Here is a 27875-nt window from a genome sequence, read left to right as displayed (position 1 = left end):
GAGACTGTAAATAGTACAGAAAAAAAAAAAAAGAGAGAGAGAGAAAGCGAGAGAACCGATTGACGGAGGTGGAAATGCCAGGTGGAGCCGTACGGAGGAAGAGGAGGAGGAGGAAGAGGCAGGCGAAGCTTCACGTGAGCTCCAGGATCACTGTTAGGGTGAGCGCCAAAACTAGTCTGAAGCCGCGGTGGCCTGTAAGTGAACCTGGGCAGGAGAAGAAATGGATGGAGAGGTCAGGGAGCCACATCTCACCCCTTGGGTTCAAAGTAGGATGGGGTCACTGCTTTTTTTGGAAGGCACCCAAAGCATGTGGAGCTTGTGTGGGCCAGGCAGCAGGTCAGGGATGTTGTGGGGAGCATCCACAGGGCCCTGCGAGGACATCCCTCCTGCCAAGGGGAAGGACTTGGGGCCATGGAAGAAGACATGTTCAAGGATTTGGGGCGTGGCAAGGAGAGATGGCCAAGGACTTGGAGCAAGGCAAGGAGAGATGCTCCAGGGCTTGGAGCAAGGCAAGGAGAGAGGGCCAAGGGCTTGGAGCAAGGCAAGGAGAGATGCTCCAGGGCTTGGAGCAAGGCAAGGAGAGAGGGCCAAGGGCTTGGAGCAAGGCAAGGAGAGATGCTCAAGGGCTTGGGGCAAGGCAAGGTCAAGGATTTGGGGCATGGCAAGGAGAGATGCTCCAGGGCTTGGAGCAAGGCAAGGAGAGATGGCCCAAGAACTTGGGGCAATGCAAGGAGAGATGCTCCAGGGCTTGGAGCAAGGCAAGGAGAGATGGCCCAAGGACTCGGGGAAATGCAAAAAGAGATGCTCCAGGGCTTGGAGCAAGGCAAGGAGAGAGGGCCAAGGACTTGGGGCAAGGCAAGGAGAGATGCTCCAGGGCTTGGAGCAAGGCAAGGAGAGATGCTCCAGGGCTTGGAGCAAGGCAAGGAGAGAGGCCCAAGGACTTGGGGCAAGGCAAGGAGAGATGCTCCAGGGCTTGGAGCAAGGCAAGGAGAGAGGCCCAAGGACTTGGGGCAAGGCAAGGAGAGATGCTCCAGGGCTTGGAGCAAGGCAAGGAGAGAGGCCCAAGGACTTGGGGCAAGGCAAGGAGAGATGCTCCAGGGCTTGGAGCAAGGCAAGGAGAGAGGACCAAGGACTTGGGGCAAGGCAAGGAGAGATGCTCCAGGGCTTGGAGCAAGGCAAGGAGAGAGGACCAAGGACTTGGGGCAAGGCAAGGAGAGATGCTCCAGGGCTTGGAGCAAGGCAAGGAGAGAGGGCCAAGGGCTTGGGCATCTAGATGGCCCATGCTCTCTGCATGGTTCTTCCCTCCCTGGGGGGTTTTGGGTCAAAATACCGGTGCCACCACTACTCACCATTGGAGTCCTCTGTTCCTCTGGGAATATTTGGGTTTTCTAATGGGAAAGAAATAGCAGAGAGAGATGGCTTGGGCATCTAGATGGCCCATGCTCTCTGCATGGTTCTTCCCTCCCTGGGGGGTTTTGGGTCAAAATACCGGTGCCACCACTACTCACCATTGGAGTCCTCTGTTCCTCTGGGAATATTTGGGTTTTCTAATGGAAGGAAATAGCAGAGAGAGACAGTGTTATTGAGGGGGGGATACGAGAGATGAGTGAGGATTTATGGAGGGAGGGGTGACCCCACGGTGCCACCATACCAAAAACGATGAGCCGGGTGTGGGTGTCGGTGGAGCCCAGGGGGTTCTGGGCCGTGCAGCGGTACATGGAGCCGTTGAGCTCGGCTGGCACCCGCTCCAGCACCAGCTCCTTGCCGTCGTGCTCGGCGCTGCCGTCGAGGAGCCGGCTCCCCACCCGGGTCCAGGTGAAGAGGGGCTCGGGGAAGACTTCATTCTGTGGGGAGATGGGGAAGCAGTGAGATGGGTGTAGGGGATGAGAAAACCCTGTCTCCCACCTGGAGCAAGGATGGGGTACAGCTAAAACTCCCAGGAGTGCACCAATGTAGGGCCCATGATGTAACCCAAGGCCACCAAGCCAACCCCATAAAGTGCTGGTGGGGATGCAAGGGTTGTCCATTGATGTGGCGTCGCCCCATGGCAATGGGGATGCTGACCTGGAAGCCCTGCACCAAGATCCGCACGGTGTCTCCAACGCGGGCTCTTGTTGGGGTCATCGTGATCTTCGGCCCCTTGGGAGCAACTGCAAGGCAAGGGGAGAAGAAGGGACATCAGGTGAGAGAGGGGTTCCCGGTGCTGGTGGAGTGCCCTTGGCCAGGGTTAATGATGGTGTGATGAACAAGCATGGTGAGGGGGTGGCAGTGAGTGCCAGCCGATGGGGCTGAGGGCTGAGTGATTGATGGACAGGCTGACGGACGTCCAAATGACTGATGGACAGGTAGGCAAGGACCCCACAGGCAGACGAACGGGAAGATTGATAGGTGACTGTAATGGGATGCATTGGTGGTGAAGGACATATTGCCTAATTAAGCCCTTCTCTGCTCAGAAACAGGGATCAAGACGGGCCAGGTTGGTTTGAAGCCATGGAGATGGACACCTCAGGAAAGCACCCCAAGGACAAGGTGGCCTTGGTAAGTCACACACAAGTGCTGCTGGCATGGGAGATGGCCACTAAGTCTTGCTGGAACAAAAGGACAGCCCCGTAAAGAGGAGGGGACCCCTTTTCCAACACTAGACTTGGGGTGCCCTTGCCTGGTGCATTGTGAGGAGAAGCAGTGATGCAGCCAGCCATGGTGGTGACACCACACCTGGGGGTCTGCTCGTTGCTCCCAGATAGGTCGGGGTTGTGTGGATGTCCCTTCTGGACCGTGGGTGGGATGAGACAGCCTCAGGAGCTGCCTGGGCTTTGCGTGGAAAGAGCCTTTTGCAGGTTAAAAGGGAAAAATGGGCAGGAGGTGGGTGTCTCATCCTTCGTATATTCAAGTGCCACCATGGATGGGACAGGCTGAGCCTGGATATCACCCTGACACAACACAAAGGGACAAACAGCCACCAGAAAGCACAGTGGTCTGTACTGGTGGATGCTGGTCCTGAGAAAGGGCAGCCAGGCCCCAGGAGGCTCCTCATGGACATGAGCCAGAGACCACGGCTGAGCACCTGGACTACCCACACAGGATCTGGCCCTCTGGTGTTAAAGAGGAGGTGATGGGCTGCAGATGATTGCACCATGCCATGGTCTGTACTGAAGGAATGTTCTCTGTACTGAAGAGAATGGTTTGTCTTGGTTTCAATGTGGTTTTTATTGAGAGTACATATAGTGTATATATATTATTTATACATAGGGAGGGGGTTAAGGGGGGGATCTGCAGCGATGGTGCCAAAAAACTGGGTATGGATGGTGGTGGAGGGGCACCCAGCGAGACACACAGGCTGGAGGATCATCTTAGGGGATGGGGAGAGCTGTGGGAGGTCGGTGTGGGGAGAGCTTTGCTGCTACAGGTATTAGAGCTTCTGGAGGCAAAGCAGGAAGCCATCAAAGTCATGATGGCCCAGAGAGTGGACACCTGAGGTGCAGAAGGTGTGAAAATGCAGGGCTTGGGTTATTTTTTGGCCGGTTGTATGCTGGGAGAGAGCTGTAATGCTCAGTGGGGAGGAACAGATAAAGGAGGGCCATCTATTAGCAAGAGAGCTGCTGCCCTCCTTGTTGACTGCCAACCTCCCATTGACCTCCTCGTTGCTGCCAACCTCCCACTAATTGAGGCGGTTGATGAGCTGAAGGAAAAGAGACGGAGCACCGGCACTGACAGGCTTGTGCACGCTGAAGCCCGTGCCAAAGATGGGTGGAAAGCCAACGAGGAGAAGCTCTCCAGGAGATGGTGCATCATTGCTGATGCAGCGAGCCAAGTGTCCTACTTGGCCAGAACCAAAGCCCAGTCTTCTCCTCCTGGCTCAAGGGGAGGATGGATAGAACAGCCTGCCCAGGAGGATGCCCCGAAGCTGGGATAACACTGGTGGAGAGCTCAGCCTCTTCTGAGGGGGAACCTGGAGAAGGTAGGGGAGCCCCAGCCTTACCTGGGGGCAAGATGGGGCAGAAGCGAGGGGCTCCACTAACTACTTTGCTCAACAGCTCCCATGGTCACTTGGGGAGCTTCTGCTTTTCTAGGGTCCTGGGACTGCTGGGAGCCAATGGGGCAGCCCTGGTGTCAACCTCACCACCCCATGGCAGCTGGGGCCTCACCAGCCCCGGGGGCAGGCTGGCTCCTCCCCAGAAATACCCACTGGGATGAGTTGGGTGGTGATGGCCAACAAGGGTGATGGCCAACGAGGGTGACGGTATGTCCTCAGGTCTCCTGGGACTGGGTATAGATGGATGGAGGTGACATCACTGTGGGGTGAAGGAGTTCCCCCCCCCCAAAACATATCCAGGGGAGCTCTTTTGTCCCCCCCTCCCAGAGTTACACCCCACAGGAGGGAACATTAAGGGGTTACCAATTTCCTCACCTGCTCTGCAGGCAACCAAGGCAAAGATCCACCAAACAGCAGGTCCCCCAACAGAGCCCCCACCTTTAACATCCCCCTCCCCACTCATCCCTACACCCAGCACAGCCCTGTCTCCCCCCAAAACCAGCCCCTCGCTGCCCCCCCTGCCTCAGTCCTCTGCCTCCCCCCTCTATGGAAACACCCATCCCCTTCTCATAGAGGGGGCTTCTCCCAGCACAGTCCCCCGACCTCCAAATCTAGGGCTGTGCCCACATTACCCCCTGCCTCTGACATCTCTGCCTTGCTCTGATACCCCAGTAACCTCCATTGCCCCCTTACCAGCCCCACACATCACCCCAAACCCCCACTGCATGATTCAACCGCCCCCTCCCAACCCCAGCCCTACATCGACCCAGCAAACCCCACCCTATAGCATCCTCCATGGCTTGGGATGGGGGGGCTGCACCCCTCAGGGCTTGCTCCTCTTTATGGGCCACCCTGAGGCTATGAGGACTTGGGGGGCAGCAGCCCCACAACCTCTTTCCTTACCTCCCCCACGCACGAGGGGCTCTGTGCCCCATGGACCCCAGGACAACCACCCCCCAGCACCCCTATTGCTAGCACCAAGTCCCATCTCACCCCCCCAAAACTGCCCTTGTGCTCCTCCCTCCCTGCACCCCATCCTGCCCCACACAGTCCCCCCTAAGCTCTGTCTCCCCTACAACACACAGCAAACCTCTTCTCTTGTTTGGTGAACCCCCCCCAAAACCCACTAGCCTCAACCCTACTTTTTTGGGGAACCCTGGCATCACGTCCTCCTGTCATCACACAGCCCTAGGTGACACCCCACTGTAACCCGTGAGTGCCTGAAAAAAACTCCAGAAGTAAAGCAAAAGTGAAAGAATGCAACAAGTGGAAAAACAAAAGTCAGAAAAAAAAAGAAAAAAGAAAAAAGATAGTAAAAAAAAGAAGAAAAAGGAAGAACAAAGAAGAAAAAAGAAGAAAAAAGAAGAAAAGAAGTAAAAAAAGAAGAAAAGAGAAAGAAGAGAAGAAAAAAAGAAAAGAAGAAAAAATAAAAAAAAAGAAGAAAAGAGAAAAAAGGAAATAAAAAAAGAAAAAATATATGAAAAAAAGGCAAAAAAAATCACAAAAAAATTACAAAAAGAATTACAAAAAGTGCAAAGAATTGCAAAAGTTGCAAAGAATTGCCAAAAAGACCCCAAAAAGACCCCCACCCCCCCAAACCCCACACTTACCGAGCGTCACCTCGGACTGCATGGGCATGGAGAGCGCCGGGTGCTTCACCTCGCAGCTGAAGAGGGCTTCGTTGTCGATTTGGGGGTTGAGGGTCCAGGTGAGGGTGGCTCTTGCCTCCACCGTCCCGTCGCTGACGGGGGCGTGGGTGTGACGGAAATAGTAGATGGGCTCGGCCACGTGCACCCACCGGGGGAACTCCCGGCTCACCACAGTTTCGGGGATGGTTTCGGTGACGGGACCCCGTTCGGCCGCCAGCCCCCGGGGAGGGTCCGCCGTGGCCAAGGGTTGCCCGCCTCCCACCTCCCCTTCGGCCGCCAGAGATTTGGGCACCTTGGTGTCATCCAGGTCGCGGTGAAGGAGGTTACGGGGTCCCCAGCTCCCAGCGCCAGCCGGCGGCTCCGGCAGCGGGGTGGCCTCGATGGGTTCCCCGTCCCGTTTGAAGTACACCTGAGTGGGGACAAAAGGGACGGTGAGCTCGGTGGGGACAGCCACCACCCAGGACACTCCCAGCATCACATCCACTTGGGTAGCTTCACATGGAGCTTCTTCCCAAGGTCCCCATGGAAAGAGTGAACATCAGGCAGCTATTTCACTGAATTTCACTGAATTTCTAGAGTTGGAGGGGACCATAGAGATCATCTAGTCCAACCCCCCTGCTGAAGCAGGATTGCCCAGAGCTTGTCAGAGCATGTTACTCAGGAGCATCCAGGCGGGTCTTGAAAATCTCCAAGGAAGGGGACTCCACACCCTCCCTGGGCAGCCTGTTCCAGGGCTCTGGCACCCTCACTGTGAAGAAGTTTCTCCTCATATTTGAGTGGAACCTCTTCTGTTCCAACTTGTGCCCGTTGCCCCTCGTCCTCTCACTGGGAACCACTGAAAAGAGTCTGGCTCCCTCCTCCTTCAACCCTCCCTTGAGATACTTGTCAGCATTGATAAGGTCTCCCCTCAGCCTTCTCTTCTACAGACTAAAGAGGCCCAGCTCTCTCAGTCTCTCCTCATAAGGGAGATGCTCCAATCCTTGAATCATCTTTGTAGCCCTTCGCTGGACTCTTTCTAGTAGTTCCCTGTCCCTCTTGAACTGGGGAGCCCAGAACTGGACACAGTTTGCCTTATTTTGCCTCCAAAAGCAGCAAGATATATATTATGTATTTTTAATATATACATTTCTTTTTCATGCTTGTTTCATATATATCTATATGAAAGATTAAAGACCCCGGGGGCTCACCAGCGGGGCGGGCTTGCCGCCGGAGACCACACACACCAGGGTGAAGTTCTGCGCCTGGTAGCGGCTGAAGGGCGCCGGCGTGTCGGCAGCGAGCACCGAGATGGACGTCGGAGGAGCTGCCGGGGAGCAGAGCTGGGGGGTTAGCACACACCCCCACCTCCATCCCTGCCCCCATCCCTGTCTCCATCCCCATTCCCCTCCCTGTCCCAATTTCTGTCCCCATCCTTGTCCCTGACCCCATCCTCATCCTGATGTCCATCTTCACGCCCATCCCTATCCCCATCCCTCTCCCCATCCTTGCCCTCATTCTCGTGCCTGTCCCCATTCCTCATCCTTGCCCTCATCCCCGTGCCCCCATCCCTGTCTCCATCCCCATTCCCCTCCCTGTCCCAATTCCAGTCCTCATCCTTGTCCCTGACCCCATCCTCATCCTGATGTCCATCCTCACACCCATCCCTATCCCCATCCTCATCCCATTCCTCTCCCCATCCTTGCCCTCATCTCCGTCCCTGTCCTCATTGCCATCCCCATCCCCATCTTCATCCCCATCCCCGTCCCTGTCCCCATCCCCATCCTTGTCCCAATCTTCATCCCCGTCCCTAAACCCATCCTCATCCCTGTCCTTGACCCTGTCCTCATCCCCATCCCTGTCCTCATTGCCATCCCCATCTTCATCCCTGTCCCTGTCCCCATCCCTGTCCCAGTCTTCATCCCCATCCCTAACTCCATCCTCATCCCTGTCCTTGACCCTGTCCTCATCCCTATCTCCATGTCATTCTCATCCCCATCCCCATCCTTGTCCCAGTCCTCATCCCTGACCCCATTCCTCATCTCTGTCCTCATCCCTGTCCCTGTCCTCATTGCCATCCCCATCTTCATCCCCATCCCCGTCCCTGTCCCCATCCCCATCCTTGTCCCAATCCTCATCCCTGTCCCCATTCCTCATCTCTGTCCTCATCCCTGTCCCTGTCCTCATTGCCATCCCCATCTTCATCCCTGTCCCTGTCCCCATCCCTGTCCCAGTCTTCATCCCCATCCCTAACTCCATCCTCATCCCTGTCCTTGACCCCATCCTCATCCCTATCCCCATCCCCATCCTCATTGTCATCCCCATCCCCATCCTTGTCCCAATCCTCATCCCTGTCCCCATTCCTCATCTCTGTCCTCATCCCCGTCCCTGTCCTCATTGCCATCCCCATCTTCATCCCCATCCCCGTCCCTGTCCCCATCCTCATTCCTGTCCCAATCTTCATCCCCATCCCTAACCACATCCTCATCCTTGTCCTTGACCCGGTCCAATCCTCAATCTCTATCCCCACCTCTATCCCCATTCTCATTCTCATCCCCATCCCCATCCTCATTCTCATCCCTATCCCCATCCTTGTCCCAATCCTCATCCCTGTCCCCGACCCGGTCCTCATCCCCATCTCTATCCCCATTCTCATTCTCATCCCCATCCCCATCCTCATTCTCATCCCTATCCCCATCCTTGTCCCAATCCTCATCCCTGTCCCTAACCCTGTCCTTGACCCAGTCCTCCTCCCTGTCCTCATCCCCATCCCCATCTCCATCCCCATCCTCATCCCCATCCTGGTCTCGATCCTCATCTCCATCCCTGACCCCATCCTCATCCCTGACCCCCTCCTCACCCCCGACCCCCTCCTCACCCCCATTCCCCATCCCTATCCCCGGGGATGGGAAAATGAGCCAAATCCCTCCATCCCCATCCTCATCCCCATCCTGGTCCCGATCCTTATCTCCATCCCTGACCCCCTCCTCATCCTTGACCCCCTCCTCACCCCTATTCCCCATCAATGAGCCAAATCCCCGCTGTCTCCCCAAACCCGAGACCCCACAGCCATTTCCCCCCTAGGTCCCACCCACCCGGGGGCTGCACTCACCCATCACGTTGAGGAACACGTTCCCGGAGGCCAGGACCACCTTCTCCCGCGTGGCTCGGTCATAAATCCCCACGTGACACTCGTAGGGACCGTTGTCCGAAATGCGAACCTCGGGGAGGCTGGGGAGGAGAGAGGGGGCTCACTGCTTGCTCCCCACACCATCCCAAACCCCCTTCTCCCGGGGGATGAGGCGTTCCCCGTCCGGATATCAAGGCGTTGGGACGGGGTTGCCTTTCACCAGCAACGGGGATCAATAAACTATTAATAACTGCAGGAGAGAGCTGTGTAATGCGCTTTAGCAGCTGGAGTTTACCGGCACTGACAGCTCCTCGGGAGGGTAAGTAATTGCATTATTGAAAGGAGAAGCGTACGGGAGGGAAAGGCACCGCTGAGAGCAAAAACCCACCAAGCGTGGACACTAAACGCCTGCAAAACGCCCGTGGAAAAGGCTCGGAGCCCGACGCTACGGGCGGCTTGGGCCATGCAACGGCTGCAGCAAAGCACGGCGGATGAATCACAGAATCACAGAATCTTAGTGGTTGGAAGGGACCTCTGAGATCATCGAGTCCAACCACCCAAAAAAAAAAAAAAAACCAAAACCAAAAAAAAACAAATACAAAACACACCACACCAAACGCCCACCAAAAACACCGCACCCACCAACTAAACCCCACACTCAACACTTCGCCATAAACCAATAACCTTGGGCACTAGAGCATGCCCTGAAGAGCCATGTCTATACGTTTCTTAAATACCTCCAGGGATGGTGACTCCACCACCTCCCTGGGCAGGCTGTTCCAGGGCCTGACCACTCTCTCAGTAAAGTAATTCTTTCTAATATCTAATCTAAATCTCCCCTGCCCCAACTTCAGACCATTTCCTCTGGTCTTGTCGTTCGTCCTTTGGGAGAAGAGGCCAACCCCCACCTCTCTCCACCCTCCTTTCAGGTAGTTGTAGAGGACAATGAGGTCTCCCCTCAGCCTCCTCTTCTCCAAACTAAACATGCCCAGTTCCCTCAGCCTCTCCTCATAGGAAAAGCCCAAATTCCAAGCAAATCCAGAGCACGCTTTGATTGATACATTATCTAGATTCTTTATAGATAGAAATATATATATATATACACACAGAGTGGAGGAGCTGCCGGAGAGCAGAGCTAGGGTGTTAGCACGGTGTCCTCCATACCCACTCGTCTCCGTCCCTGTCCCCATCCCCATCCTCGTTCTCATCTCCATCTCCATCCCCATCCTCAACCAAGTTCCCATCCTCATCCCCATCCTTGATTCCATCCCCATCCTTGACTTCATCCCCATCCCCATCCTTATCCTTGCCTCTGTCCCTGTCCTCATCCCTGGTCCCTGACTCCATCCCCATCTCTGTCCTCATCCTCGTCCCCATCCCCATTCCCATCCTCATCCCTCATCCCTTGTCCCTGAGTCCATCCCCATCCCTGTCCTCATCCCCATCCTTGTCCCCATTCCCATCCCCATCCTCCTCCTCATTCTCATCCTCATCCTCATCCTCATCCTTGTCCCCATCCCCATCCGCATCCCCATCCCCATCTTCATCCTCATCCCTTGTCCTTGATTCCATCCCCTTCCCTGTCCTCATCCCCATCCTTGTCCCCATCCCCATTCCCATCCTCATCCTCATCCCCATCCCCATCTTCATCCTCATCCCTGGTCCTTGATTCCATTCCCATCCCTGTCCTCATCCCCATCCTCATCCCCATCCCCATCCTCGTCCCCATCCCCATCCCCATTCCCATCCTCATCCTCATCCCCATCCTCATCCCTTGTCCCTGACTCCATCCTCATCCCTGTCCTCATCCCCATCCTCGACCCAATCCCCGACCCCATCCCCTTCCTCATCCTCATCCTTGTTTCTGTCCCCATCCTTGCCCCTGTCCCTATCTTCATCCCTTGTCCCTGACTCCATCCCCATCCCTGTCCTCATCCCCATCCCTATCCCATTTATACAGGTACATAAAAAAAAGGATGTTTTATATATATAAAACAGGAGAGGAAGATGTGCAGAAGGATCGGCGCTGCCAGAGGTGGACACACTTGTGCCAGCTGCAAAGGAGCCCCTTTGCTGACTGCCAGCGTCCCTCTGTTTCAATGAGGACGGGGGCAATTCCCACATGGAGCACCTGCCAGGCCACCCCCAGCTTAAAACCCCCCTCCCTGGATTTTTCCGGAGAAACCCAGGCGAGCACCTTGTGGAGTTTCCCCACTCGGGAGGGGGAGGATCAGGCGCTGCTTTCCGAAAGCCCCTGGCTGCCTTCCCACACCTCCCCCTCGCCCTGCGAGCCCCCCGCCAGCACAAACAAGCCCCCGTCAAAGCGAACAGTCGCTTGGCAGCTCCTTTTAATGGCTGCCACGCTTTCAACTAAGCCTTCGCCATCTGTTCCAGCCTCTAATTACCCACGCGCCGAGCGGGAAATCATCCACACCCTTCGTTAGGGGCACCGGCAGTTTCCATCCCTGCCAAGCTGGGGACCCCCCACATCCCAGTGGCTGCCCCTTTGGGCTTGTGCACGGATTTGGGTGTAAAACGATCCTTAATTGGGTTGGTTTGATGCTTCTGCGCTCGGCAGGGACTGGAGAGAGGAGACCCCCCAGCCCTGCAAAGCCCATTGTGTCCTTTGCGTCCTCTAAGCACGCTGGAAATAAGGAGAAAAAAAAAAAAAATTATATAGATATTCATAAAGCAGTGCCTTACTCGACAAGGGTGGGTTTTTAATCAGAGGAGGGGAGGAAAAAAAATGGATATCTCCCGGCTTTGCTCTTCACATCTGAGCGGGCGGCGTTCAAAGCTGGTATGAAAGGAGGCAGCCCCGGCAGCCCTCTGCGCCGCGCAGATAAGAGCCGCGCCGCCCGGGATAACGCTCCGTGGGACGGCACCGACGTGACCGTGCCATTAAAAAGATATTTTTTTTTTCAAAGAAAAAAAAAAAAAGATGAAAATACAGAAGGGTAAAATGAAAGGGAGAGAAGACCTGAGTAGAAACGGTCGGGAAGCGACTGACCCATCACCAAACGCTTCCCGATAGCGCTCCTCTTCTTCACCAGAGCCCCAAATAAGGCAGGATCCCTCCCGAAATAAAAGCATCAAGCCACCGATTCAGAAAACAAGCTCTTTTCATACCCTCCGGGAAATAACTCCTTTCTCCCCAGGCGTGTTTGCTGTTTTCCTCTGAAAACAACTGCGTGAAAACACTTTTACCGCGAACATCCCCGGCTCCACGGACGATTTGCCGGCGCCGTGCTGACGATTGCCAATGCTTTTAAGTGCTTGGTCCTAGGGCGGCGAAATTTTCTGCTCACAAATTCTATTAGTTCTACAACGCGCGGTGAAAGGGAGCAAAACGGCCGTTTCTGAGCCAAAAAAAAAAAAACCCAAAAAAAAAGCACATCTGCTTTGCCTCGCCGGGACGGTGTAACACCCTTGTCCCTTCCTCAAGGGATGCTCGTGGTGGGGATGTCCTGCTCTGTGCCTGGGGGCTGGTTTAGTCTGGTTTAATTCCCCAATTTTCCCCGTGCTCCCTGCAATGGCTAAATCCAGCGCCAAGGAAAACCGCTGGGTTTATGGCAGGAAAGCAAGGGTGTTGAGTTAGGGAACGTGTAATCTGCCTGTGAAGCCGCCAAAACCTCCTCTAAACAATAATTAGTCGTGTCAGAAATTTGTACAACATCCGAGTGAGCGGCTGAGCGGAGCCTGTGCTACACGGGGAAACAAAGCTCAAGGAGTGGAGCAGCCCCTGAGCATCTCCTGAACATCCTCCTGAGCAACCTCTGATCATCTCTCTGAGCATCCTCTGAGCATCCCCTGAGCATCCCCTCACCCTCTGGAGCATCCTCTAAACATCTCCTGAACATCCTCCTGAGCAACCTCTGATCATCGCCTGAGCATCTTCCTGAGCATCCCCCTGAGCAACCTCTGATCATCTCTCTGAGCATCGTCTGAGCATCCCCTGACCCTCTGGAGCATCCTCTAAGCATCTTCTGGACATCCCCCTGAGCAACCTCTGATCATTGCTTGAGCATCCCCCGAGCCTCCCCTGAGCAAACCCTGTGGATCTTCCTGAGCAACCTCTGAGCATCCTGCTGAGCATCCCCTGACCCTCCTGAGCAACCTCTGAGCATCTCCTGAACATACCCCTGAGCAACAACTGGTCATCACCTGAGCATCCGAGCAACCTCTGAGCATCCTGCTGAGCATCCCCTGACCCTCCTGAGCAACCTCTGAGCATCTCCTGAACATACCCCTGAGCAACAACTGGTCATCACCTGAGCATCCTCTGAGCATCCTCCTGAGTATCTCCTGGCCCTCCTGAGCATCCACTGAGCAACCCCTGAGCATCTCCTGAACATCTCTCTGAGCAACCTCTGATCACTGTCTGAGCATCCCCTGACCCTCCTGAGCATCCTCTGAGCATTCCCCTGAGCATCTCCTGACCTTCCTGAGCATCTCAGGATGATTCCAGGATCTCAGGGTTGCTCAGCAACCCCTGAGCATCTGCTGACCCTCATGAGCATCCCCTGAGAATCTTGAGCTTCTCCTGAGCCTCCACTGAGCAAGCCCTGTGCATCTTCCTGAGCAACCCTTGAGCATCCTGAGCATCCTCCGAGCATCCTCCTGAACATCTCTCTGAGCAACCTCTTATCATTGCCTGAGCATCCTCCTGAGCAACCCCTGATCATGCCTCTGAACAACCTGTGATCACTGTCTGAGCATCCCCTGACCCTCCTGACCATCCTCTGAGCATCTTCTGAGCCTCCCCTGAGCAAGCCCTGTGCGTCCTCCTGAGCAACCCTTGAGCATCCTGAGTATCATCTGAGCATCCTCCTGAGTATCTCCTGGCCCTCCTGAGCATCCACTGAGCAACCCCTGAGCATCTCCTGAACATCTCTCTGAGCAACCTCTGATCATCACTTGAGCATCCCTAAGCATCTCCTGACCTTCCTGAGCATCCTCTGAGCATCTCCTGAGCATGCCTGAAACATCCTCCTGAGCAGCCTCTGAGCATCCTGAGGATCCCCAGACCCTCCTGACCATCCTCTGAGCATCTCCTGAGCCTCCCCTGAGCAAGCCCCGTGCATCCTCCTGAGTAATCCCAATCATCTCCTCTCCAGCCCTGCTTTCCTGCTTCTTTCCTCCACTCTATATTCACATTTATTCCCATGCACCCACCTAACACAACTGCTTACAATAAAACATAGCTCTGAATGTAGCCGGAAAACCAGCAAAACCCCCCCAAAATTCAAATTCCAAAGAATTAGGAAGGATTTCATGCTTGCACACATCCAACGGGACGAGCCATTCCGAGCCCTTTCCAACCTTTGCAGGTGCAAAGCATCTCATCACCTCGAAGAAACGACTGTATTTTCCCCACCATACACCGAATTTTTATGACCCCACGCTGGGAAAAACGAGCTTTGAAATCCGATCAGCAAGTTCCAATTTAAACAGGAAACAAAGGGAGGTGCAAAGCATCTCGTCACCTCGAAGAAACGACTGTATTTTCCCCACCATACACCGAATTTTTATGACCCCACGCTGGGAAAAACGAGCTTTGAAATCCGATCAGCAAGTTCCAATTTAAACAGGAAACAAAAGGGGAAAAAAAAAAAAAAGGCACCAAACCACATGAAAAATGAATACTTCACCCCAGCCTCTTTGCCTTGAATTAAGTCTCCCCCTGACATTTTTTTTTTTCAGGCTCCAGTTTTGTTTTTATAACACCAGCAATAAAGCAAGTGTGTAATTAGTAATAAAGCTGACACTCCTGCAAGTGATTTCGCACTTGGAAGAAAAGCAAAGACAAGCTTCCACGCTGCCTCTTTTATATATATATAAATATATGTGGGTTTGTTTTTTTTTTTTCCCCAAGCCTTGCTTTTCTTTGCCCATTTTCACCCCTGAAAATCTCCACCGATGTCACCTTTTCCCTAGGGACAAACAGGATGGTGGGGACAGACCTCAGATATTTGGTGACGGTGCATTAAAGGATGATAATTTCTTTGCAACGCAACGAATCCCCACCCACAGCCAAAGAGGCCACCTCGAGTGTTGCCCGAGTACCCTCAACTGCCCCAAAATGGGGAGAAAACCCAAAAAACAGGCCTTAAAGAGCAGACAACAGATCAGAGGAGGTGGTATGAGGGTGACTTACCGCACGGTGGACTGGTAGACCAGATCCTCCCTCTTCCTGTAATTCTCCATGTGAGAGAAATTGGTGGAGAACATGGCATCGAAGGTGAAGATCTTCTGCTTGATGGTGCCCCCGTCGGTGACCTGCAAGAAAAAAACCCACATATGAAACACCCGTGGTCACTTTTGCAAGTGCACAAGAAGCTGCACCCCCTTTTTAATTCTTTATACGATTTTTATTATTAAGATATTTATTTTTGATATCGTTATTTTCAGTATTTTTATTAAAATGCAGTACATATTATTTCTTTCTTACGAGCCTGTTTAGATTACAAGCAAAACCTGCTCATTTCTATCCAGTTATGGTACCACCATCTCCTATCTCCAGCTCCTCACCAGGGTTTAAGTGGAAAAAGGCTCTTTTTGGGACTGAGGAAGACTTGTTTCTTCCCCATGCTCCCCAGTGCCTTCAGATTTACCTCCCCCTCTTGTGAGGAGTGAAGTTTAATGCAAAATTAAGGAGGAAAAGGCAGAAGAGCGCAGTGCAGATGGGAAACGGGCATTTTGGGGCTAGAGGGTTTAAGTGGAATTCATTAGAGGGTTAAGATAGTTGTTTTTTTTAAAGACCAGGCACAGGGGAAGGAGATTTTAGGGATTAACCCCCCAAACCCAGCATCTCTTGGGAGGAGACTCCACTCTCCCCACCCAGCAGAGGGCAAAACTCAACTTTGATTCTGGATTTTCTCTTTTCCCCCTTTTTTATGGCAAAAAATAAGGGGAAAAAAAAAAGCAAAGCTGTCACTAAAACCACCTCTACAAATTTATTAGCCAAAGCTGAGGTTTTTATTGCAAAGAAAATACAGGCTGGCATGGACACGGGATCAGGAACTGCAAGAAGAAATATCGGAGTTGTAAATCTCCAGCCTTGGGAACGAGGGGAAGTTTTCAAGGACGCCTCTGATTTTTCCTGACTTTTAATTACGCCCCGGGGGTGGGTTTGGGGAGAAACCTTGGAGCTGCTGCCGGATGGAGAAGCTCTTTGAGTGTCAGGTCTGAGGGTTTTCCAGGGATTATTCTGGGGATGGGACAGAGGATGGGGATGCTCAGGGGGAGTGGAGTAGGGAATGGTGGAGGTGATGATGCCCACGGACCAGGAGTTTGCAGGTTCCCCAGCACACCTGGACAGATGTGGGTGAAGCAGGAGAGCATTGAGCTAGATCCGAGGATGAAAATGGGAAAAATACAGCTGGAATCATCTCTTCTGCCGACACTCACCCCCCCGGGACCCCTCACATCCCCCCGAGGATGCACAGCAAGGGAAGATGCCACAGACTGGGCGCATCCTCGGGGGATTACAGGCAGCTAACAGGCTCCTATGAAAAAGCGCAGAGAAAATAGTCTCTCACCAGGGATTAGACCTACTTTCAGTCTTTTATCTGTGCCCTGGGGTCAATTTTTTTGGAGAGGAGCTCCATATAAAGTTGTTGGATGAACCCACGGGGCGGCAGGAGCAGCCAAGCCCAACGCTGCTTTGCTGGGGAGAAAAAGGATGAGAATTCAGCAGCATCCGACAAAGATTGCCCCAAATTATGTGTCCACACCGAGGAAAAGGGAGGAAAAGGGACGCGGGGAGAGGAAAAGGCACCATTTAAGGTGCCGCAGCCGAGCTCAGGCAGCCCGAGGCTGCCTGCTGCATTATTTATAAACCCCAGTAAAAATCTTATTCCTGACAAAAACCCGGCGATTGCCACTGTGAGGGGAGACATTAACCTCCTGCTCCTTCCTGCTGGCGCGGAGGCAGCCCCCTCCTGCCTCTCCCCCCCCTGCTCTCACCTCGCCGGCGACCCGGCGCTTCCCTGTCCCCAAAATCCACTGGTGCCATTAATATCCCCTGAGCCTCTCACCAGGCTGCTCGGTGGGTCAGATAAGCATCGGGGAGTGATGGATGGGGACCGAGGGGATGGGGACGAGGGATTTTTGGAGGACACAGTGAGTTGATAAAGGACAGGAGGTCTCCAGAGCACCCCGGGATGTGGGGCATCACCCCAGGAGGGTGAGGGGTGCTGGGCTCCAGACCAGATTCCTTCAAACCACCCTCATCCTGGGGCTGAATTTACACCCTTTCTCCAAGCAAATACAACAAGCAGTTGCTATAGGAAGAGGAAAAATACCCCAAAGGAGCTAAGGGGTGGCTTAGTGTGCTCGGGGGGTAGCACTGGGTTTGGCAGCATCCCCTGTCACCACCCATGGGGGTGTTGGTGGAGGAGAAGCTCCACATGCTCCAGCAACGTGTGCTGGCAGCCCAGAAAACCTCCCCACATCCTGGGCTGCATCCCCAGCAGCGTGGCCAGCAGGGCCAGGGGGGGATTCTGCCCCTCTGACCCGCTCTGGGGAGACCCCCCTCACCCAGTGCTGCCTCCAGCTCTGGGGCCACCAACAGCAGAAGGACATGGACCTGTTGGAACGGGGCCAGAGGAGGCCCCAGAGATGCTGGGAGGGCTGGAGCCCCTCTGCTGGGAGGGGGGCTGAGAGAGTTGGGGGGTTCAGCCTGGAGAAGAGAAGGCTCAGGGGAAACCTTAGGGACTGGAAGGGGCTCTAAAGGGGCTCCAGGAGAGATAGGGAGGGACTCTGGATCAGGGAGGTGAGCCCTAGGACAAGGGGGAAGGGTTTGACATGGAAAGAGGGGAGAAGGAGATGAGATATTGAGAAGAACTTGTTTGGTGTGAGGGTGGTGAGAGCCTGGCCCAGGTTGCCCCGAGAAGCTGTGGCTGCCCCGTCCCTGGAGGGGTTCAAGGGCAGGTTGGAGGGGGCTTGGAGGGACCTGGTGTGGTGGGAGGTGTCCCTGCCCAGGGCAGGGGGTGGCACTGGGAGGGCTTTAAGGTCCCTTCCAACCCAAACCATTCCATGGTTCTACTATTCTGTGTCACAGCCATTGGGAGAAATGCATTACGCTGGAAAAAACCCTTTCTTAGTTTTTTTTCTGCCTCCCTCCCCAGATCACTCAGGCTCAGCTGGCTGAAATCCCTCCTCTCACCCTGATCTTGCTGGACCACTTGGTTCCACCTTGCTCGGGGATACCCAAAACACCACCAGCGGCAAACCTGGCTTCCAAAAACAGAGAGTAGTTGCTTTATTTTCCCGAACCCGGATGGTTTGATCCCAGAATGAGCACCGCAACCCATCTCCATCCCCTGAAGTGCAGCACCCATGCCCCTACCCCCCTCTCCAGCATCATTAACCCACGTGCACGATGGAATTGATGCTCCAGGAGAGTCGTGTGATTTTTGGGAGGTGCAGTTGGGGGCTCCCCGCTGCCTCCCCGGAGCCGGAGCGATACCCTCGCCCGGCGGTAACAGAGAGCTCAATAAACCCTGCTGGTGCTCGTGACCTTCTCTCCCCGCCTGAGCATGAGAAATTAAGAGAGTTCCCCACACTGACATTTAAATTATCGTCTCCGAGGCGCAGAGACGGCCCAGCTGGCGCGGAGATGAATGGCACGAGTCAGACCTCTCACAGTTACCGGCCCGAGATCTCTCCATCAGCAGCTTTGCTCAGATTTTAGAGAATTTCTCCGCAGCCGTAAAACTTGAGGTTGTTTGTTTTTTTTTTTTTTTTTTCCCCTAAGGGGGGAGCAGGTTTATAAATCGGAGGCACAACCTGCCGTCAACTGGGTTGGCTTGAAAATTTGGAGGGGGCCGTGAATTTCGGGGAGATGCATCCTGGTGCCTCCAACCTGGCTCCTCCCGAGCATCCCCAAACCAGCATCCCCAAACCAGCATCCCCAAACTGGCCAAGGCTCCGGGCTCTCCCAGCAACATCCTATGGTGTGGGAAGGGCTGGCATCAGCCTCAGCACCTCGGGTGCCCTTCTCTTGGCTCCTCCATCCCGTCTTCCCCCTCCCCTGGAGCCGACGCTGCTGCGAGCAGTGACTTTATCACTGTCACCAGCAACATTTCCCGCTTGGAGCCGCCGGCCGGGGCTGTAACGTCTCATTTCTCCTAATGGGCAGTGGCAGAGGAAGCCCCCGTGGGGACTGAGCTTTGTCACCATCGATCAGGCAGCTCCGTTGGCGCCGCCAACGTCTGTAATGCATCAGACCCTACTTGCCATGGCCATGGGTTTGGGAGCCCAGGGGCGTTTGCTGGCCAGGGACCGGCCCAACGAGCCCCTCGATGGGGCAAAACGTTTTGCAATCCCCACACACCGAGCCAGGAGCTTGAAAATGAGAGGTGTTGCATGAAGGATGGGGAGAACGGCCTGAAGATGGGATGAGGGGGACCCACAGGGTCATGGTCTACATCCCCTTGCCTGCAAAGGTCACCTGAATGGGTGCCATGGAGAGAAGTGCTCATGTGTGGGTGCTACAGAGAGCAATGTCCATCACAGAATGGTTTGGGTTGGAAAGGACCTTAAAGCCCACCCAGTGCCACCCCCTGCCCAGGGCAGGGACACCTCCCACCACACCAGGTTGCTCCAAGGCCCCTCCAACCTGTCCTTGAACCCCTCCAGGGATGGGGCAGCCACAGCTTCTCAGGGCAACCTGGGCCAGGCTCTCACCACCCTCACACCAAAGAAGTTCTGCCCCACATCTCAGCTCCATCTCCCCTCTTTCCGTGTCAAACCCTTCCCCCTCTTCCTATGGCTCCCCTCCCTCATCCAAAGTCCCTCCCCATCTCTCCTGGAGCCCCTTGAGGGACTGGAAGGGGCTCCAAGGTCTTCCCGGAGCCTTCTCTTCTCCAGGCTGAACCCCCCCAACTCTCTCAGCCCCCCCTCCCAGCAGAGGGGCTCCAGCCCTTGGGGCATCTCCGTGGCCTCCTTTGGTCCCACTTCAACAGGTCCACGTCCTTCCTGTGCTGAGGACTCCAAAGTTGGACGCAGTGCTCCAGGTGGGTTCTCCCCAGAGCAGAGCAGAGGGGCAGAATCACCTCCCTGGCCCTGCTGGCCACGCTTCTTTTGATGCAGCCCATGGCCATGGGTGCTGTGGAGAACATTGTCCATCCACCACGGGTGCTACAGAGAGCAATGCCCACACACCGACACCGCAGTCAGCAACACCAGCCCCAGCTCCCAGTTATTCTCCTTCTTGCTAATTAGACTGAGCACCAAACTCTAATTAATTGAGGCAGAACGACTCCCCACGGGCTCCATCCCCAGCTCTCGTTGCCGTACATCCCCTGCCCAAGCCCCTGGTCCCCACCGGGCAGGGGGAGAGCGAGCTGCCCTCCGCCTGGGGATCACGTCCGGCCCCTCCTCTGCCACCAAAAATGTGGAAAACACTTTTTTTTCCCTCCCCCCCCCAATCATCTCACGTGAGCCCCCCAGCTGTGTGTACAAGCTGCCTGCTTCCCCCTGCCAGCTGTCCGTGCAGAGCCCGAGCGGACACTCCGAGGACCTTCCCTCCCTCTCCCACTTCTCTATTATTATTTTCTTTTTTTAAAAAAAAAAAAAAATCTCTGCACTGCTGCAAAAAATAATTTTCTCCCTCCCCAGCCCTGGCTGCAGCGTGGCAGTGACCATACTCATCAGGTCTCCAGTGTGACCCCCCCTGGGACGCCCACGATGGGAGCAGCTCGACAGCTCCCAGGTCTTTCCGCGCTCGTTTTCCAGTGCTCATTACAAGCTCGTTTGCGAAGATGCCACCACCCGCTTCTCCTCCGAGGCCTTTTGGGCCCTTGCCTACCTCAGAAGGTGTTTGGCCCCGTGTTGGTACATGTTCTTGAGCAAATCACACCTTCTGGAGATGAATTTGCTGCGGGGACCGGGGGGGATGGGGGTGGCTGGATGTTAATTAACACCTCTGCGGACGGCGCGTGTTCTTGTTTACGCCGTGAAAAAAGCCCCTTTGCTCATCCCGGGCCTCCCCGAGTTGTTGGCATTTCAAGCGACCTGGAAGCGGCGGATCACACCGAGGGGTCTTCTGACCCCAGAAAAATGTTGGCCCTTCCTGCCCCCCCCGCTCGCCCTCCCGTGGGGCTCCTAGGGGAGGTGCTGGAGAAGGGGCCTGGGGGGGCTGCTTTGGGGCATGATGCTTCTCGGTGGGATTTTACCTGTCTTTCCCGTGGTAAGAAGCCCCCTTATGCCTCCCAGCACCCACCCTATGGGTTTTGCGCCCACCCCAATGGGTTCTGCACCCACCCCAATGGGTTCTGCACCCACTCCAAGGGGTTATGCGCCCACCCAAGGGTTCTGCACCCTCTCCAAGGGTTCTGCACCCACCCCAATGGGTTATGTGCCCATTCATGGGTTCTGCACCCACCCCAATGGGTTATGTGCCCACCCCATGGGTTCTGCACCCACTCCAAGGGGTTATGTGTCCACCCATGGGTTCTGCACCCACTCCAAGGGGTTATGTGCCCACCCAAGGGTTCTGCACCCACTCCAAGGGGTTATGTGTCCACCCATGGGTTCTGCACCCACTCCAAGGGGTTATGTGTCCACCCATGGGTTCTACACCCACCCCAATGGGTTCTGCACCCACCCATGGGTTCTACACGCACCCATGGGTTATGCACCCACCCCAATGGGTTATGCACCCACCTATGGATTCTGCACCCACCACAATGGGTTATGTGCCCACCCATGGGTTCTGCACCCATCCCAAGGGGTTATGCTCCCACCCATGGGTTCTGCACCTACCCCAACAGGTTATGTGCCCACCCATGGGTTCTGCACCCATCCCAAGGGGTTATGCTCCCACCCATGGGTTCTGCACCCACTCCAAGGGGTTATGTGCCCACCCATGGGTTCTGCACTCACCCCATGGGTTCTGCACCCACTCCATGGGTTCTGCACCCACCCCAACGGTTTATGCGCCCACCCCAATGGGTTCTGCACCCACTCCATGGGTTCTGCATCCACCCCATGGGTTCTGCACCCTCTCCAATGGGTTATGTGCCCACCTATGGGTTCTACACCCACCCCAACGAGTTCTGTACCCACCCCATGGGTTACACAGGCTCTCCACAAGCTATGCATGCACAGCAGTGGGTTAGACACGCACCCCATACCCCCAGGGGTGCCGCATGCTCCGGATGGGTGCTGCATGCACCCCATGGGTTATGCATGCTCCATGCAGCCACCCCGATGGGTGCTGCCTATTCCTGATGAGTTATGCGTGTTCCTAATGACTTATACACGCTCCTGATGAATGATGCACGCATCCCATGGGTTATCCATGCACCCTGATAGGTTACACACGCTCCCAACAGGTTATGCGTGCACCCTGATGGGTTATGCACTCTCCCAATGAGTCATGCACACCCCCCAGGGGTTATGGACTCACCCCAATGGGTTATGGATGCTCCCAATGAGTCATGCACACCCCCCAAGGGTTATGGACGCACCCCTATGGGTTATATACACTCCTGACAGGTTATACATGCACCTTGCTGGGTTATGCAGGTACCTCGATCGGTTATGTATGCACCCTGATGGGTTATACACCCATCCTATGGGTTATGCATCCACCCCATGGGTTATGCACCCACGCCATGGGTTCTACATCCACCCCAATGGGTTATGTGCCCACCCATGGGTTCTGCACCCACCCTAACGGGTTCTGCACCCACCCCATGGGTTACACAAGCTCTCTACAAGCTATGCATGCACACCAGTGGGTTAGACATGCACCCCGTACCCCCAGGGGTGCCGCATGCTCCTGATGGGTGCTGCATGCACCCCACGGGTTATGCATGCTCCATGCAGCCACCCCAATGGGTGCCACCTATTCCTGATGAGTTATGCGTGTTCCTAATGACTTATACACGCTCCTGATGAATGATGCACGCATCCCATGGGTTATCCATGCACCCTGATAGGTTACACACGCTCCCAACAGGTTATGCGTGCACCCTGATGGGTTATGCACTCTCCCAATGAGTCATGCACACCCCCCAGGGGTTATGGACTCACCCCAATGGGTTATGGATGCTCCCAATGAGTCATGCACACCCCCCAAGGGTTATGGACGCACCCCTATGGGTTATATACACTCCTGACAGGTTATACATGCACCTTGCTGGGTTATGCAGGTACCTCGATCGGTTATGTATGCACCCTGATGGGTTATACACCCATCCTATGGGTTATGCATCCACCCCATGGGTTATGCACCCACCCCATGGGTCATGCATGCTCCTGATGAGTTATACACCCACCCCATGGGTCACACATGCTCCTGCTGAGTTATACACCCACTTCATGGGTCATGCATGCTCCTGATGGGTTATGCACCCACTTCATGGGTCATGCATGCTCCTGATGGGTTATGCACCCACCCTATGGATTATGCACCCACCCCATGGGTTATGCACCCACCCCATGGGTCACGCATGCTCTTGATGAGTTATACACCCACCCCATGGGACATACACACTCCCCAGTGGGTTAAGCACCTACCCCATGGTTTTGCAGGCTCCCTCCAGGTTATGCGTGCACCCCATGGGTCAGGCATGCACCCCAATGGGTTATGCACACTCCTGACAGGTTGTGCACACTCCCGATGAGTTACACACGCACCCCCCCGTGAGTTATGCACCCACCCTGCACCCCAATGGGTTATGCATGCTCCCAATGAGTCACGCACACACCTCAAGGGTTATGGATGCACCCCATGGGTTATAGATGCACCCCATGGGTTATAGATGCACCCCACAGTTTATGGATGAACCCCAGGGATTATAGATGCACCCCATGGGTTATGGATGCACCCCATAGTTTACGGATTAACCCCATAGCTTATGGGTGCACCCCATGGGTTATAGATGCACCCCATGGTTTATGGATGAACCCCATGGATTATAGATGCACCCCATGGATTATAGATGCACCCCACGGATTATAGATGCACCCCACAGGTTATGGAGGAGCCCCATGGATTATAGATGCACCCTACAGGTTATGCACCCACTTCATGGGTTATACACCCACCCTGATGGGTTCTGCACCCACCCTATGCTCTACACTCAAATTTGCTGCTGTGCTCCCCTCTTTTGCCTTCTCCCCTGGCAATCCGACGCGTGCTCCTGGAGCAGCTCTGCATCCTTAAACCCCACAAGCTCACTCTGCTCCCTGAAAAATAAACCACGGGAAAGGGGAGCCCCAGCGAGTCCTCACCCCGCCACACTCCACTGCTCCGGTGCCGCGCACAGAGACGCTGTCAGGATGATTTACAAACGGTATAAATATAACTCCACAGCCCCAGCATCTCCACTCTGGCTCGCCCGAGACCATCCGTCACCTCCTGCCTGTGGGAGCTGAGACTGAGGGTCGGAGCAGGTGCAAAAATCCGTGAATGAGACAAAATGGGGGGGAAAAAAAGGAGATAAACCCCTAAAATCAGGAGGGACTTTGGGAAAACCCAAGATGCTCTATGAAACACCCAACTTGCCAAATGTGGGAAACTCCCTGGGAAAGGAGCAAAAGGGAAAGGGAGGAGGGGGATAAAAAACCTGGAAGAAAGGGGGATTTGTGATGATAAAAATAAAAGCTGGGTTATTTTTGCCCCCTCCCTCCCTCCCTCCCTCTCTGTGGCTTCTTGGAGCGTAATTTGCTCGGCCGCCCCGGCGCGTCATGCTCTCGCTGAGGGCTCCAGCATCCCCCAGTGCAGGGGGGGATTATGCAAATCCAGCCCCAGCTCGCGAGAAAGTGGGTTAATCCAATATTACCGAGTGGAAACGGGAAGGAAAAACCTGGTGGAGATGGCAGTGCTAGTGGAAGGAGCACCGTGCAAAAAGCCTCCTCCCCCCCAGAAAAGAGGGAGACGAAGCCAATTGCAAGAATTTAGGGTTCGGGACAGTTTTTTGGTTTATGTGTTGCTGTTTCTCTACTTATATCCCCTACACACCTAAATATACATATATATAGCAAACAGCCAGCACTCGATGGAAATACTCCTGTGCACGCACCGCGCTCCTGCAACTGAATATATATCAGCCCAGAGAGCACCTTTGCCTATTTATAAACCTGCCTAGATGCGGAGAAGAGCTTTAAGGCAGAGATGCTCCTTGTTCAGGGAGCAGAAACAAGACGGTAAAACCAAGAAAAAAATATTTCACAACAAAGGGCGGTCGCTTCATCCGGGGCCACCAGCAAAATTAGTTCTTTCTTTGCCTCCTCCGTGAGCAAACATTCAAGCAAAGAGCTGAGTTTTTTCCCCATTCTGGAAAACTTCTCGGTTTTCTCTGCTCAAACCGCTGTGGGGGTTTTATTTGTGTTTGGCAGCTTATTCTGAAATTCCTGGAGAAAGCCAAAAGTGTGGCACTGGACCGTTGTATCAGGCTGGATCCCATGGAGATGGGAGTGATGCTGGGAGGGGGGAAAGCTACAGCCTCCAGACCCCCCTCTCCCCAAATAAAACCTGGTGCTGTAAGTCTTGCTTTGCTCCAGGTCAGCATCCCACAGCCAGGAGCATTTTGGGGACAGGGATGGGAAGGGGAAAGGTTTTTTTGGGGATGCTTGAAGAGCCCAACGTGAAGAGCCCAGTGCTGCTCCCCAAGCCCCGAACACCCTCAATTTTGCACAATTTCCCCCCCAGCATAAAAAACACCCTCTTTTTTTGTATAATTTCACACTCAACATGAAAATCTTTGCAGCACCCAGACCCCAGCTGGCCCCAACGAAGCCCCTCAGCACCGAACTGAGCCTGCCAACCCGGAATCCATCAGAAAAACATAACAAAACGCCTGGAGAAAGCCTCCCGGAGGCCTCAAGATGATTGCAAAGCTGTTTTACATCTCTCCCCCGCCAGGTTTTCAAAGGCTAGCCTGCCTGCCTGCTTCAATAATCAATATTCCCATCAGCGCCAGCGCCGTCTGCCTTTCTCTCCCCCATCCAGCCTTGACCTTCCGTCGTCCAGGAGCAGAGCAGCCGGGTGGCTTCGTGTCCCCCCCGTCCCCAAGGGCAGGGAAGAGGCACCGGCGCCACTTACCCGGTACCAGACGATTTCCCGCATCTTCCCATCCGTCTTGAAGTTGCATTTCAGGGTGACGGCGTCTCCCACCACCACGGGTGGCAGCGGCTCGATGCTGACCGTCAGGTAGGCTGGCAAAAAGTGGAGAAGAGGAAAAAAAGAGACGTGAGCTGCCAGGGAAGGACGGGGCAAGGGGATAAAATACTGTTTTCAAATGTTTTTATGGTATTCATAACTCTGCCACGGGGAGGAAAGGCTGGCTCCATCCCACGGGGGTACCCATGGGGGTAACCCATGGGCAAGCCCATCAGCGTGGCATCTTGCCCCCTTGCAGCGATGATGTTCAGCTGCTCCCAAAGCACCTTGTATAATTTCACACTCAACATGAAAATCTTTGCAGCACCCAGACCCCAGCTGGCCCCAACGAAGCCCCTCAGCACCGAACTGAGCCTGCCAACCCGGAATCCATCAGAAAAACATAACAAAACGCCTGGAGAAAGCCTCCCGGAGGCCTCAAGATGATTGCAAAGCTGTTTTACATCTCTCCCCCGCCAGGTTTTCAAAGGCTAGCCTGCCTGCCTGCTTCAATAATCAATATTCCCATCAGCGCCAGCGCCGTCTGCCTTTCTCTCCCCCATCCAGCCTTGACCTTCCGTCGTCCAGGAGCAGAGCAGCCGGGTGGCTTCGTGTCCCCCCCGTCCCCAAGGGCAGGGAAGAGGCACCGGCGCCACTTACCCGGTACCAGACGATTTCCCGCATCTTCCCATCCGTCTTGAAGTTGCATTTCAGGGTGACGGCGTCTCCCACCACCACGGGTGGCAGCGGCTCGATGCTGACCGTCAGGTAGGCTGGCAAAAAGTGGAGAAGAGGAAAAAAAGAGACGTGAGCTGACGGGGAAGGACGGGGCAAGGGGATAAAATGGTATTTTCAAATGCTTTTATGGTATCCATAGCTCTACCACGGGGAGGAAAGGCTGGCTCCATCCCACATGGGGGTAACCCATGGGCAAGCCCATCAGCGTGGCATCTTGCCCCCTTGCAGAGATGATGTTCAGCTGCTCCCAAAGCACCCAAAAAAGCACCAGCTGGGGAAAATCCTTCCTGACCTTATTTACCAGCTTATGGCACCCAAATGCAAGGACCGATGGATTTGTTGCTCTTCTCCTCAGCTTTTCATAACTACCCACCTTTGTCCAAATAAACCCCGGGCGCCCAGATTTTGGGGCTCGTCTTCATCTACACGCAAACCCCTGATCCCACCGACCACCCAAACAAAATCCCATCCTTCTTATAAAGATACTGGCTTCAACTTTGTCTCCACCATCGAATCATAGAAGGGTTTGGGTTGGAAAGGACCTTAAAGCCCATCCAGTGCCACCCCCTGCCCTGGGCAGGGACACCTCCCACCACACCAGGTTGCTCCAAGTCCTATCCAGGTCCATCCAACCTGGCCTTGAACCCCTCCAGGGATGGGGCAGCCACAGCTTCTCTGGACAACCTGAGTCAGGGTCTCATCTGCCCCATAGGCAGCCACAGCTTCTCTGGGCAACCTGGGCCAGGCTCTCATCTGCCCCACATTGGTTCTCTCCCCATTGCACTCTTGCTTGAAAAACCCTCTAAATTACTCGTTTCTCACAGCAACGGCTCCAACAGATTAATCAGAAGATGTACAAAGCCCAACCTGAATTTTTCCAGCCCAGCCTTAGCCGACAGCCCTCTCCTTCCCCTACTTGTTTCTCACAGGAACAGATTAATCAGAAGACGTGCAAAGCCCAACCTGAATTTTTCCAGCTCAGCCTTAGCCAAAAGCCTGCTCCTTCCCTGTTTCCCCCAGAGATGGAGGCAGGATCTGTCCTTGTAGCAGAAGGAAAATCAGAGCAGGGGCGGCTCTGTCTGGGCCATTTTCTCCCCATTTCCCCTCCATTTGCTGCAAAACTATCACAAGAGCATGGAGCAGCCAGGGTCAGGAGGGCAGGCGACTGCATTTCAATTTTATTTTCCTCTATTTCCTCCGGCTGCTGGAAGGTGCCGGATTGAGAGCCCG

General features: G+C 54.6%; 1 protein-coding gene across 1 annotated transcript; it reads right to left on the bottom strand.

Moving 5' to 3' along the window:
• Positions 1 to 130: 130 nt before the first annotated feature.
• On the bottom strand, positions 131 to 27067 carry IGSF21 (immunoglobin superfamily member 21). Its single transcript, XM_014939817.1, has 11 exons — positions 27019 to 27067; positions 26568 to 26680; positions 25851 to 26036; positions 14946 to 15067; positions 8771 to 8889; positions 6870 to 6985; positions 5644 to 6091; positions 2065 to 2150; positions 1652 to 1844; positions 1509 to 1547; positions 131 to 204 (listed from the first exon to the last, which is right to left on the bottom strand). The coding sequence occupies exons 1-11, from the start codon at positions 27065 to 27067 to the stop codon at positions 131 to 133; spliced, it is 1545 nt and encodes a 514-aa protein (XP_014795303.1).
• Between the last annotated feature and the right edge of the window lie 808 nt (positions 27068 to 27875).

Source organism: Calidris pugnax, unplaced genomic scaffold, assembly GCF_001431845.1.
Source record: "Calidris pugnax isolate Ruff unplaced genomic scaffold, ASM143184v1 scaffold104, whole genome shotgun sequence".
NCBI lineage: Eukaryota > Metazoa > Chordata > Aves > Charadriiformes > Scolopacidae > Calidris > Calidris pugnax.
This window is presented reverse-complemented; position numbering and strand designations above follow the sequence as displayed.